General features: G+C 35.6%; 1 protein-coding gene across 2 annotated transcripts in view; it reads right to left on the reverse strand.

Moving 5' to 3' along the window:
- The window catches only part of LOC149063728 (organic cation transporter 1-like), a 59,864-nt gene that overhangs the window by 24,436 nt on the left and 21,778 nt on the right, over nt 1-13,650 (reverse strand). For both annotated transcript variants that reach the window (XM_089255684.1, XM_089255685.1), the window contains exons 4-6: nt 12,551-12,705; nt 6,059-6,227; nt 4,805-4,931 (exon numbers count right to left, since the gene is read on the reverse strand). In XM_089255684.1, coding sequence (XP_089111810.1) covers nt 4,805-4,931; nt 6,059-6,227; nt 12,551-12,705 — 451 coding nt within the window. The remainder of the gene's footprint in view (nt 1-4,804; nt 4,932-6,058; nt 6,228-12,550; nt 12,706-13,650) is intronic.

Raw genomic sequence — 13,650 nt, forward strand, 5'->3', positions numbered from 1 at the left:
CAAGAGGAAAGACACTTTTACATGTTTAGCAACACTGATCAAAAACTAAACACATGTGCTTTTCAGAAATAATAGATGTCTCTGAACTGAAACACATGGTAAAGTGAAAATAATTCCAAAGTATATGTTTCTCAAAAAAAACCATTTAATAAAATACTCCTTTTTCTTCTGAATAAACCCAATTTGTAAATTAATTTCCAATTGCAATCAATTTAAAAGCAGGTTCAAGTACTGGCTACATTCTCCCCTTAACCTTCTCAACACAAAATTTGATAGGTGGGAATGAACTGGTGTAGGATTTGAACCAATATTTTCCAAATGTTACAAATGGAGAGAGAAAAGTGGGGGAAAATTTTCATTTGGCTATAAACTATTGATAAACATTATTTAAAATTATGAAAAAGATTGAATATAGAAGTTCACTGGTCCTAAAAATATGTATTATTGAAAAAAGAACATTCTTATTTCAAAATATAAAAGTTATAATTTGAAAATTTGAAAAATGGGCTGAGGACAGCCAGGAGAAGGACATTTCCTTAAGAAATAAAAAGTTGTTTAAGAAATTTTTAAAAATCGATTGATGAAAAGATTAAAATCAGAGCGGCGACTTTTCAAAAACTCAAATATAAATAGAAATTGATAAAAAAAATTCTGTGTGAAATAAATTTAATGTAAATTTCTGGGAACACAATTTAGACCAATTTGTCAATTTCATGAGAATCATCTCTGTATACAGTTGGCACTCTATATAACGACCCCCTTCATTCTGTCAAGAACAAGCGTTATATTGGGAGGGTCGTTATACAGGGATGGGATTGCTGTTGACTCTTTTCGGAGCAGTTTTGGAGCAGTAAATTTAGTGTTTCGGAGCAGCAATCTGTGAATTCGGAGCAGTGCGCAGACTCATCATTACCTTTGTCAAAAATGAAAATTTTTTGAACCGAGATAATCAGATTATTCAATTTTGAACATTTTAACCAGTTATAGGGTTCGGGCATCAAAAATAAGTTTTATATGTTTGATAAAACTTGCATCCACTTGTAGGGACGTAAAAATTATAAGTCATAATCCAAGCTGGGCGTAAGATGAAAAGGTAAAAGTTTACAAATCAAACAAATAAGCATACATTAAAAAAAAAACCTCATGACATTTTGTTGACTCATGACTCCATTTTCCTCCAATTTTTTAGAACACTACACATTTTTTCTTTCGCTGTTTTCAGACGAACTTGCTCACTTTCGATGTCTACAAAGTTTTTTATCCCCACTTCTATCATTTTCTCTGCAGTGTTCGGCATAGTTTTTGATGATAACTGAATTTCCAACTCCCTTTCTTTTGCTTTTAGTCTTTGATTCTTATCTGGTCGTGGAACTTTCTTTTTCAACAAAAGTTTTTTGGTGGTGAAGTCTGTCTTGGTACTTCTGATGCGAGCTGTGAACAGCATTCAGAAGATTGGCATTGACATCAATATCTTTAGCATTTTGAGAATGCTGTACATAAGATTTTATTTGCCTAATGCCATTGATATTTTCAACCGAAAGATTTGATCTATGTTGCAGGAAATGTTTGTTTACACTCAAGCCCCTCTCGCAGTCTGCATTTCCATGTGGGCAAGACATATTAAGGCTCTGACAAGCACAAGCAAAATTTTGAACTTTGCACTTCCATCCAAGTTTTTCAGATCAAATATAGATCCCCAATACTTATCTAACCTTTGATAACTCACATGTATATCTTCACACTGCAGAGAAATCCATTTATCCAAGAGAACAGGAGTATCCAAAGGACAAACCTGCGGTAGCTTTGAAACAATGTACTTAATACATGATAATGAAGAGTTTTCCAGTCGGAAAATGGGATGCAAATACTTCATTTTTTCCAGCATGGTGTTCTCAAAAGGTAAAACTTTGAGCAAGTGCTTGATGATCTAGCACCTAATAGAAATTTTTTGTTGAGAACATTCTCCCAACTCAGCAAGATTGGATTTTATTTCAGCACCAACAACCACATTTTTCCTCCAGTTCTCACTGCTTTCTATAGCTAAATTCTGAAGCTCAGCAATTCTAACATTCTGAATATGTTCAGATTTCAGGAAACGTGCCATAATTTTTTTAACAAGAGCACCTAGCTCATCATACAAAATGTGTATGAGGTGCTCCTCTTTTTCAAATAATGTCAGAAAGCCATTCAAAAAGTTCTGATGCTTCTTTCAGAGACAAAGCTTTCACCAAAACACTTTTATCTGAAAGGACTTCCTGGATTTGATGCAGTCGAGATGAGTCTGATCTGGACTCCTTACTTATGAATCAATGCTGAATTATCTCTTTCATTAATTCAGGAATTCTCTTTCAATAATTCTGGAATTCTCTTTCAATAATTCTGGAATTATTTCCTTTATTAATTATTTCTTTCACTAATGCTGAAATTATTTCTTATTAATGCTGGAATTACCTTTCATTAATTACATAATTTTTAATTAATGCTGGAATTATAACTTTCATTTATTTTGGAACTGAAATTCTTTCATTAAAACTATAATTTTTCTTTCATTAATTCTAGAATTCTCTCTTTCATCAATGCTGAATTCTCTCTCTCATTAATTCTGGAATTATCTTTCATTAATGCTGGAATTATCTTTCATTAATGCTGGAATTATCTTTCATTAATGCTGGAATTATCACTTTTATGATTTTGGAATTATCGCTTTTATGATTTTGGAATTATCACTTTCATCAATGTTGAAATTATCTTTTATTAATTCTGGAATTATCTTTTATTAATTCTGGAATTATCTTTTATTAATTCTGGAATTATCTTTTATTAATTCTGGAATTATCTTTTATTAACTCCGGAATTATCTTTTATTAATTTTGGAATTATCACTTTTATCAATTTTTGAATTATCACTTTTATCAATGCTGAAATTATCTTTCATTAATTCCGGAATTATTTTTCATTAATGCTGTAATTATCACCTTCATTTATTTTGGAACTGAAATTATCTATTTCATTAATTTTAGAAATTTTCTTTCATTAATTTTGGAATTATCTCATCGATGAAACAATAAATGAAAGAAATAATTTCAGCAAACTCCTATTTATGCCATAAGAAAATAACGGGGGATTGTGCGTGTTTTCACCGAGTCACGTGATCTTCCGACGAATGATGTTGCGGACGGCATTCTCAGCACTGCCAAGGTGAAGACCGCTGACGTCATACTCCCTCCAGCTCGATGGTACAAACATAGTGCGTCCGCATTTCAGATTCCGAAAACCCACATCGTCTCCGATAGGTTAAAAAACCCGAACTTTTTTTAGCTCGAAATTCGGTTTTTTAATCAATAGGAGGCGACGCAAGTTTTCGGAATCTGAAATGCGGACGCACTATTTTCACACCCAAATGCAGGAAACCTTGGCAGAACCGGTTATCTTGATGAATTCTACAAAAAAACCGGAACATACACAAAGGTTTTCTATAAGTTACAGTAGCAACGCCGAGGTTGACGTCACAGCGTGATTCAAATGACGTCATCGAAAGCGAAAGTTGAAGAGGGAAATTTCGGAGAACCCAGATTGGTGCAGAAGTGCCAAATTTTCTCGGAAAATCAACGTTAAGGCACAATATGTAGCAGGAAATTGCTAATGGCGCAGCTTGGCGCAGCAATCCCATCCCTGCGTTATATCAAAAGTAAAACGTATATAGTAGTTCTTTTATGAAAACATTTGGGACTGATTCCCCATCATTGCAATGGAATGGTCGCTATAACATGGGGTCATTATAACGAGCGTCAACTGTACCAAGTTGCTCCTGCAAAAGTTCTATGTAGCCTTTTGAGTTCATCGTTGAGGGCAGAAAAACCGTCTTTCCTTGGGCAGAAAAGGGTTCACAAACCATCACTGAACCACCAACCATTTGATGGCTCATTAATTGAAGACCTGAAATCATACCAATATGAGTGGAAACCATGTGAGCCATCAAAAAAATTTTTTTTCACCAGAAAACAGAGCAAAATACCACTGATGAATCCAAAGCACAATATGTTTTGCAAAAGTCAAACGATCTTGTTTGTTTTTCAAAGTTGGTGATTTTTTCTTCATTTTCATGAATTTAATGTAACTTGTAGAACTTAAAACTTTTGAAATTGCTTGTTCCTGCAGATGTAAAGCAGATTTTATACAGGTACTTCTGAATGACATTTTGCTCCTTGTTGCTAGAGCACTAACATTACACTTTGTTCAGGCATGGATATGCCCAGATTGTATATTTTTACAAGGCCACATATTTCACAGTTTGAAACGTTTGTGATGGTACATCGAGAGCATCCAATTTTATTTGCAATATATGTTTTAGAAACAATTGCCACATTTCTCGAATTTCACTTTCTTGCAGCTCTGTACCCAGTGGCATTTTTTTCCACTGATGAGGTAGTTGTAAAGAGGGTATATTTTATTAGTTTGTTATCCAGTAACTTAAAAAATGATTTGCATGAAGTAATGCAGTGCTCTGATACTGTACAATAGTGGAAATGTCATTTCTGTCGAAATTTCTCACTGCCAATTTACAAAAATATTAAAATATCAAAACTTTCTTGGACGTCCATGTAATTTCACTTACAATTGTAAACATGATGGATACATGTATTCAAGTTTCATCACCGTGGAAATATTCTTTCCATTTTTTGTGAATATTTATGGTATCTAATAATTATGTCATGCACTGTATAACAATGGGATTACTATACTTATTCAAGCCCCATCCGTCACAGCACTGTACATATAAAAAGAATTTTTATTTCACTCGTACCTCAGTACAATTTTCAAACTCCTCCGGAAATTCTTTCCCGTTCACTTTTGCAACCAGCTTGAGCATCTTCACAGCTTCTGCATTTCTCCCTCTTGTGAGCAGCCAACTAGCAGACTCTGGTATAAGCCTAAACACAAAAATGATAGTTTTTAATGTTACAGCAACATACAATGCTTGTTATTTGAAAAAAAAATTACAGACACTAATAATTTCCTAGAAAAACCTTGTTCTGTGCAAAAAGCAAAAATGTGACGAGGTATAAACAAGGTTAGGATGATACCACCACTCACTCACGGCATTTATTGGTTCTCATATTGGAAAGTAAGATATGCATTAAAAGAAAAATCTCAAACACAATTTGTAAAAGTCTCTAATGGATAATTGGACATCAATGGCAGTGGATACTATGTAATGCCTTCAAAGGATTTGCATTTTGTGGCAAGTTATTTCTTCTTAAGGTTTTTTCCCAACTCATTTTGATGGAAGTGCAGAGAGAAAAGAGAAAGAGAACTGCCATTAAATTTATTTTTTAAAATGGGTAATGCATATGAAATTGATGAAGGCAGCCCAAAGCAGGTCCATCATTTGGGGTGGGAGTGGGGGGTTTCCGCCCCGGCCGCCCCCCCCCCCGAAAAAAGTTGAAATGACGGCCCTGGCCTAAAGGTATAAATCCATATCTCAGATATATATTATTTTAATGGTATCAGCAATGCAAGGAGCCGTACCTTCAAACTGAGGGATACCCAGGCCACATCGCCATATAGCAATATCAACTCATTGTTCTCATGGACTGGGTACCTCTGGTAATTTATTGATATAAAACATACATTAAAAATACAACAAAGTCATAACAAGTATGAAATTGAGTTGCAAAAGATCATAATCTATATATACAATCATAATTCAAACATCCTATATTGATATCGCATATTAAATCCTAATTGGAATACAAAATCCTAAATTGTATGAAAGAATTATATCAGTTTCTTAAAGATGACTCAAGGAAGGGATGTCTGGGCACAAGTTTTATGCAGGAAAACATTGAACAATCGTAGTTTCTTGAACAAATTAATATCTGGCCACCAGGTTTATTGAGCATAGGTAATGGAAAATGTAACTGTGTGTGTGCCACTTGAATAAATGATATGTAATTTTTTTTAATTTGCTAAGGGTAAAAGGTAACCCACCTAAATATAGTTATACAAAGTGAAATGCAGTGTCATTACTTAAAAGAGATGAAATTGTGACACCTACACTCCAATTAGTGCAACAATGGCGAGTGGTGCAGATGTCACTATGCACAGGTACTTCCAGTTCCTAAGGCCATACGCTATCCATGGACAAATAGCAGAAAACAGTATATAACCAGAGCACCAAAGAACGATCGCGAGAGTTCTTTTCTCTACTCCTATATATTCTAGACCTAATAGAAATAAACCAAAAAATAATACATAAAATCAGTTGCTCAATATAAACAGTCAAGTCAAGTATTTAAAATACAAACAAGGTTTTTGAGAACTTGTAGAGAAATCAAAGTTTTGTATGGTATATTGGTTGCTTCAAAATTCTACATAAAAAGTTTCAAAGGAGGTAGGGATCATTGAAATGAACCATATACATATTCACCACACTTTAAAATATGAGATGGCATGGAAATGCTTAAATCCATTACAATATGCAGTCACTCTCTCTCTAATTACAAATCAAGCCAAGTTGAAGGTAGCTAATTTGGGATTATAAATGAGAGAGTTCACCTCAAAACTGAACACAGCCCACAAGTTCAAGGAACATATGTTTGAAAGAAATCAATCATTCTTATAGATAGTGTGAATTGTATGACAATATGTGATGTTTTAAAAGTAAGAAAAAATTGAATAGAGACTCAACAGTTTGTGTATTTTTTCTTTTGTTATTAGCCTGCTCCCAACAAGTGAGGTCCTGGATCTTTCTGAAATCTACAAACTAATTTCATCTACTAATGTACTAACTTCTGAAATTTCCCTGAATTTTCACCACCTTCATCTTATAATAATAAATTTTTATTAAAAGCCAAACCAAAATTTTATCTCCAAAAAAAAATTTTCTAGCCCAGAATTCTAGCTTCTGCTTTTTACATTTTCAACTTTTAACTCTATAGTTCTCATCAGTTAACATCTTCCTTATTACTACCAACAATCAGTAATTTATCCTTGTTTAATCGCTTCTGAACTCACTTTATTTGCTACATTCATGGATGTCTCCAATTTCCCTCTTCCTGGAGACTTTCAAAAGTGTTCATGGATCTTTGTTTTTTTTCTAATTATATATGTTATAGCAAAAGCCCAAAGACTGGTAAAACCTAGCATTTACCGGTAAGACCTAGGTTTTACCAAGACAAGTTGGCAAAAGCCTGAAAAACTTGTAAACGCTCTTATTTCAGACTTTTACCGAGTCAAAGCCTGTTTTTAATGAATCAATAAACCATCATGAACTGAAAAGTGTTCCTGACACTTATTGATTTATTAATGATTCTAATTATTAAATAATGAGGGTTAACAGTTATAATTATTTAATAACTTTCTAACAAAAATGCTTATTAATAACTAATTTACGTGAAACTTATTTTGTCACGATGCCATTTTATTAATTGAATTAATTTAAGTTTAATTAATGAATAATTCAGTTATCACAAAAATTAGAAACTTTGCCTGGTTTTGATTTATACAAAAATTGCCACGTTTTCAAGACAAATAAATTCAATTGGTCGAACGGTCGACGCGTTTCGGCTCTTCAATGGAGAACCGTCATTAGGACCTTGTGGTCAGAATTCACACGAATCAGTCGTGGAGGGGTGATGTTTATGTCTGGTCGTCCGAAGAGTTTGTATTTGCTGCATCCAAGTGGTCTTTGGATGCAAAGTGTTGAAAGTTTTGTCACGACTGAGGTTAATAAAGCCTGTCCAAGCTGACAAAATAGGTGGCATGTTTCTTCCATCATTAATGAGGAAATTCTGACATGTTCTGAAGTATCCCTCAAGAAAATTCAATTCAGAATTGTGTGTTGCTTTTTTAAAAACAAAGGCTTTATCAAAATCAGAATAATGTGAAAGTTGCCAACAGTGTTGGGCAATAGCTGAACTATCCGTCTGTCCCTTCTCAACATGCTTTCGGTGTTCGAGAACTCGAATATTTAGATTTCTCCTAGTTTGGCCAATATATCCATTTTCGCAATTCTTGCATGGGATGAAGTAGATACCAGATTCTTTGGAGGGTGAGATAGGATCTTTCAGATGGGAAAAGGTGAGTATATTTGTTGGCTGGAATATTGTATGGAAATCAAATTTCTTTAAGATAGAAGAGTTCAGATAGAGATCTTCAAGTTTCATGATCTCTTCTATTAACCTCAGTCGTGACAAAACTTTCAACACTTTGCAACAGATGGCTCCCCAATTTGCATCCAAAGACCACTCGGACGCAGCAAATACAAAGGCGAACTCTTCGGACGACCAGACATAAACATCACCCATCCACGACTGATTTGTGTGAATTCTGACCACGAGGTCCTGATGACGGCTCTTCATTGAAGAGCCGAAACGCATTGACCGTTCAACCAATTGAATTTATTTGTCATGAAAATGTGGCAATTTTTGTATAAATTAAACTTAAATTAAAATTGCTAAATAATTAAGCATCAGAAACTAATGATGGAATACCCGATAGTCAATTGATTTATAAAAAATGGACTTTTTAATTTAGTCCGAACGGTATAGGCTCAATTACACTGCTGGCCACCCAAATTGCAATACCAAGAAAGACAAGAGATATCGCAACAATATTTATTTTGTAGATAACATGTTGACCAAGCATCAAATGATTAAATTTATAGACTTCTGTGAAGTGTGGTTCCTGCCAAAATCAGTAGCCAGAGTAGCCGCCATTGTTGGAGATCACCGCTGCCACACGCCTCGGCATTGATTCAAAGAGACTTTGGATGTGTTCTTGGGGTACAGCAGACCAAGCAGCTTCCACGCGTTGCCAAAGTTGATCTGGTGTGGCAGCTGGGGATGTAATCTGGGTCAATCGTTGAGCAACCATGGACCACATGTTTTCTATCAGCGAAAGATCCGGAGAGCGAGCTGGCCAGGGAAGCAATTCAATCTGGCGATTGACGAAGAACCTTTGGACAATGCGTGCCACGTGTGGTCGTGCATTATCCTGTTGAAATATGGCTGTGGGCAAGCCCTGAAGGTAAGGAAGGACAACTGGCTCCAACACCTCCGAGATGTAGCGCTGGCTTTTTCAAGTACCGGCAATGCGTACTAGAGGAGTGCGAGAGTGATATCCAATACCGCCCCATACCATAATACCCGGTGCAGGACCAGTGTGGCGGTGCATAACGCAGCTGTTCAGCATCCTCTCTCCACGGTGTCTCCAGACTCTAATCCGACCATCGTGGTGTTGCAGACAGAAGCGTGACTCGTCAGTAAAGACAATTTCATTCCATTGTGTCGTCTCGTCCACATCCTTCTTTCATCGCACCATTGGTGGCGGAGACGTCTGTGGTTCTGCGTCAAGGGTAGACGAAGCAATGGACGTCTTGCAGACAGACCACTCTGCTGTAAACGGCGTCGAATGGTACGTGCAGACACTGGATGATGCGGTACAGACTGAATGTGCTGTGCTATGGTTCGTGATGTGGCTGAGCGATCCGTGACTGCCATACGCACAATACGCCTGTCATCACGTGAAGTGGTGCACTGAGGTGGATGCGATCAAACACGTCGGTCTGTCGTACCCTCCTGCATCCAACGATCACATATCCGCATTACAGTTGTTTGGTTTCGTCCAACATGACTACCGATTTCCCTGAAAGATAATCCACAATCTCGGTAGGCCACTATCCTTCCTCTGTCGAACTGGGATACTTGATCAAAAGATGATCGCTGTTTTCTACGAGGCATAATTGATCGTTTTTTTTAAAAAACCACAAGAAAAACACAATTGCTGTACTTCAAATCGTAGAAATCTCCAAGCCTTAAATAGCGCTTTGAAGTGGTGCCACAAGCACACGTGATGTGCGTCTGCGCTGAAATTCTAATCATTTGCATATCTCACCTCCGCTAATCCATGTTGTAAATTTCATATTATTTGCATGCTTCCTTCAGGGTGTTGCATTTACGGTGGCCAGCAGTGTACATTAGGCGAGTTTACTAGCTACTCGCTGCTACTAAACTCGCTTTGTGCAATAGCGTTAGCAAGTAAAATCGCCACTCGCTCTGCTAGTGCGAGAAAAGTTGAAGGGTAAGCTACTTTTCTCGCTACTAGTCGGCGCTTTTTTGTTATCTCTTGGGTGCAATATGGGTGTGGTTACCTTTTTTTCCTCTCGCTTTGGCTCGCAACAAAAGAGAAAGACGACAATATGCAAAAAGGAAAGGAAAGAAAAAGAGTTACTCGCTCATCTAGTGAGCGATTTTACTAGCTGTGTAGTTGAAACCGGTTTCCTCGCCAGCTACTTCACTCGCCAGAAAATAGCTAGTAAACTTGCCCAATGTAACTGAGCCTCATATATGCACTTTAAATCAATTAATAAATTTATGACAGTTATTACTTCAGTTAGCATCAAGAACTAATTTAATTTAAATTAGTAATTTAATAACTTATTTTTTATCAAAGAAGAATAATTAATGAACGATTGGAACATCCAAACCAGAAGTGTAAAGGTAAACACTCAAATCGTGTGGAAAGATCGAGATCTTCATTGACCTCCATATGGTGGCACTGCCAGACTGGTACTACAGTAGAATTTCTGGAAAATCCTATGTCTCTTTAAAAACGATGGGAAGTATAGAGAGGGTAGTCAGAGTTGTTGTTGCTTTATCCTCAATGCGAGATTCTTATTTGTGAAAAATTATAAATAGCTGTTTCCTGTGAATAAATTTGTGATGTCCTGAATATTGAATCATCCTCTCATCATTTCAAGAACTTGTTTTTGTTACAGAACATAATTTCAAAGATCTATTTTTGAAAAGTAAAAGATTTCAAACCAGTTTTGAGGATTTTTTTTTATGTTAATAAAATATAGGCCTACATCACCCATATTTGTTATACAAAATTCTTAAGTAAAAGACTTTATGATTATTTATTTATGAGAATTCAAAACAGATGAATCTAATTTTTTTAATTCTATGAATTTCTGCTACTGGCCAAAAATGTGTGGCAAAAACTATTTTTGCCAGGTGGTTTTTACCATGGTTTTTTCCACTGTGGCAAAAACTCACAAACCCTTTGTGTTAATGAGATGAAGTTTATGGAACCCTTCCTTTGCAAATAGAATAGAGGCAATGAAAATCTTGTGTCAATAAAATTAAGGCCATGGACACTTTTAGTTGATTTGTTTCTCATCCAAGATCACAGATCCTTTGAAATCTCTCCAAGGAACCCTAAGAGGTATGTGGATCCCTAATTAGGATCCCCTGCTATAGGGTTACACTAGGAGAAGCAAGTTGAAATATCTGTGTTACATTTTCTATCAAAAAGTTAAGCATTAACAAGATTAATTTGCTAATAGTTTGTGTTCTATCAGAAGAATTATACAGAGCTTTTGGGCTAACTGGTGAGAGGGGGCCAGAAGTTTTCAATGTTTTAATCTGCATGGAACCCTAGATGGTTACAAGACCATTCTACAAAATCCAAATACAAATGTTTCTCAAAAGTAAATATTTTTATAGCGTCATCAATGAAGAATCATCTTTTGATAACACTGAAGCCAGGAAAGCTCTCAATAATGACCACCTCTTTCACAAACCCAACCACAAATGTAATCTTGCTCTCTCTTCAAAAGACACCTCCTTTTTACATAAGACATGTTTCATCAGAAAGCAATATTAAATTCAGGTACCATCCCATAGCACATTGAAGTTTCATTACAAATAAAATAGCAAGATGAATTTGATTGGATTTTGGTTTTTACGATGCAAGGTCCAATTAGATCAAACTACTAAAAATGTGTGGTAAAATACATGACGTAGAATGTGAAAAACTATATTGTCATAAAAACCAATGAATTTAAAAATATGATACATCGCAATGGTCAGATAAAATATAGCAAGATGTTAGTGTTGCAAAAGCATTTTAGTCAGGAGTATAAGTGTAGTGCTGTTTCTCTTAGAAAAGCTCTCTAATGGTTTATTAATACTCTCCAGCCAAAAACTGACAGCATCTTCGGACAAATTACATACTCTATCTTTAAAGCAAAGAATGCACTGCATTCTGTGCTAATAAATTTTTATACAAGTAATAAATCCAGAGAGTGTGAAACAAATGAACAAGATTTTGTATCACAGTAAAACATGTATAAAATGAAACATCGATAGACAAACTGGTGACAAAACTTGCTTCTGAAAATGCTTACAAATCAAACCATAAGATAAAAAAAAGACAAGAAATTTTTAAAAGTATTCTGTAACAAATGTAATTTAAACTAATATTTGTCTTTTTTTTTTGGGGGGGGGGGGGAACTTTTGCTTTCCCTGATAGCCACTAGTTCTACCACTATTATCCTGCTAATAAGAAAATGCTTTGAAACACAGAGGTGAAAATACACTGATTTAAGCAAATGCATGAAATTATCTATTGAAGTTGTGCAAGATTTTACCTAATTAAAGACTAATTTTTAAAATGGCTACCCAATTGTCCTCATTCAACATCATAGAGTTGTTCTTTTTTTAATGGAAGCCAATACACACAAACACATACATAGCTTGCTTACTTAGCACATAAGGATCTTCGGACAAGGGTATGATGCTGGAGCCAACAAAGAAACGTAGCACAGCAAAAACATACACAGAAGAAGTAAAAGCAGATGCTACCCCAGCGCTTGAAGCAACGATATAGCTCAAGATTATTGATGGACGTCTTCCATACCTTTGAGAACAATTCAAATTTATTTTTATAACTAATAAAAATACATGACAAAAAATTTCTGCAAAATATGTCTATCAGATATATGCACTCGAAAATGGAATGCTTCACATTTGAAACTTTGTACACAAACATGTAAGTTAAACTGAGGTAAGTGGTTTTGATCTTTTGATCATTTTTGTTGCACTGCTGTCATTTTCTGCACATGAGGGCCAAGACCTATAATTTATTACTGATTCCGAATAACAGAGTTCTGCATTCATATTTAATACTCACCGAGAGGTTGGGGCATTAACCCCTCAGTGCAAGACTCCTATGGTAGTAATCTTTTTTCTGTGGTCATGTTGTTGCCATTTCTGGGAGGTAAGTGGAACTACACATGATTTGTAAAGTTCAGTTAGCTTGTGGGAACAGTCTCTTGCCAAACTTTTTTTTCCTACTTACTCCATTTTCCAGTAAAAATGCAGTTGGTACGATAGCTACTCATACAAGGAGCTTTCATATGGAGAAATTAGGTTTGTGGTCATGTCGCTACCTGTTGTGCCTTTTACATTTCAACTATTTCTGAAAGGGAAAACTGACCTAATATCAATTTTTTTGGTGTCAAATTGTTCCTTTCTTCTTATTATTTTATGTCACCTATATATATAAAATTGGTTTTCTGCCTGTGTGTCTGTATGTGTGTGTGTGTGTGTGTGTGTGTGTGTGTGTTCTCTATACAAATCTACAATTTTTGATCGATCGTCATCAAATGTTGCACATATACCAAACAGGACCCGACTTGAACAATAGGCTACTTCATAAGTTCTTCAGAGCTGGGAAAATACCCTAATTAGGCAAAAAACTGTCGGGCAACAATGGTTCCTGGGACTCAACAATCACTTTTGGAATGTTTACTTTGGTTACCATGGTTCCCTAGAAATGAGTTTCAGACATTCATATGCCTTT

Source organism: Pholcus phalangioides, unplaced genomic scaffold, assembly GCF_987345545.1.
Source record: "Pholcus phalangioides strain wild (caught in Gottingen) unplaced genomic scaffold, Ppha-v1.0 ptg000172l_1, whole genome shotgun sequence".
Classification (NCBI taxonomy): domain Eukaryota; kingdom Metazoa; phylum Arthropoda; class Arachnida; order Araneae; family Pholcidae; genus Pholcus; species Pholcus phalangioides.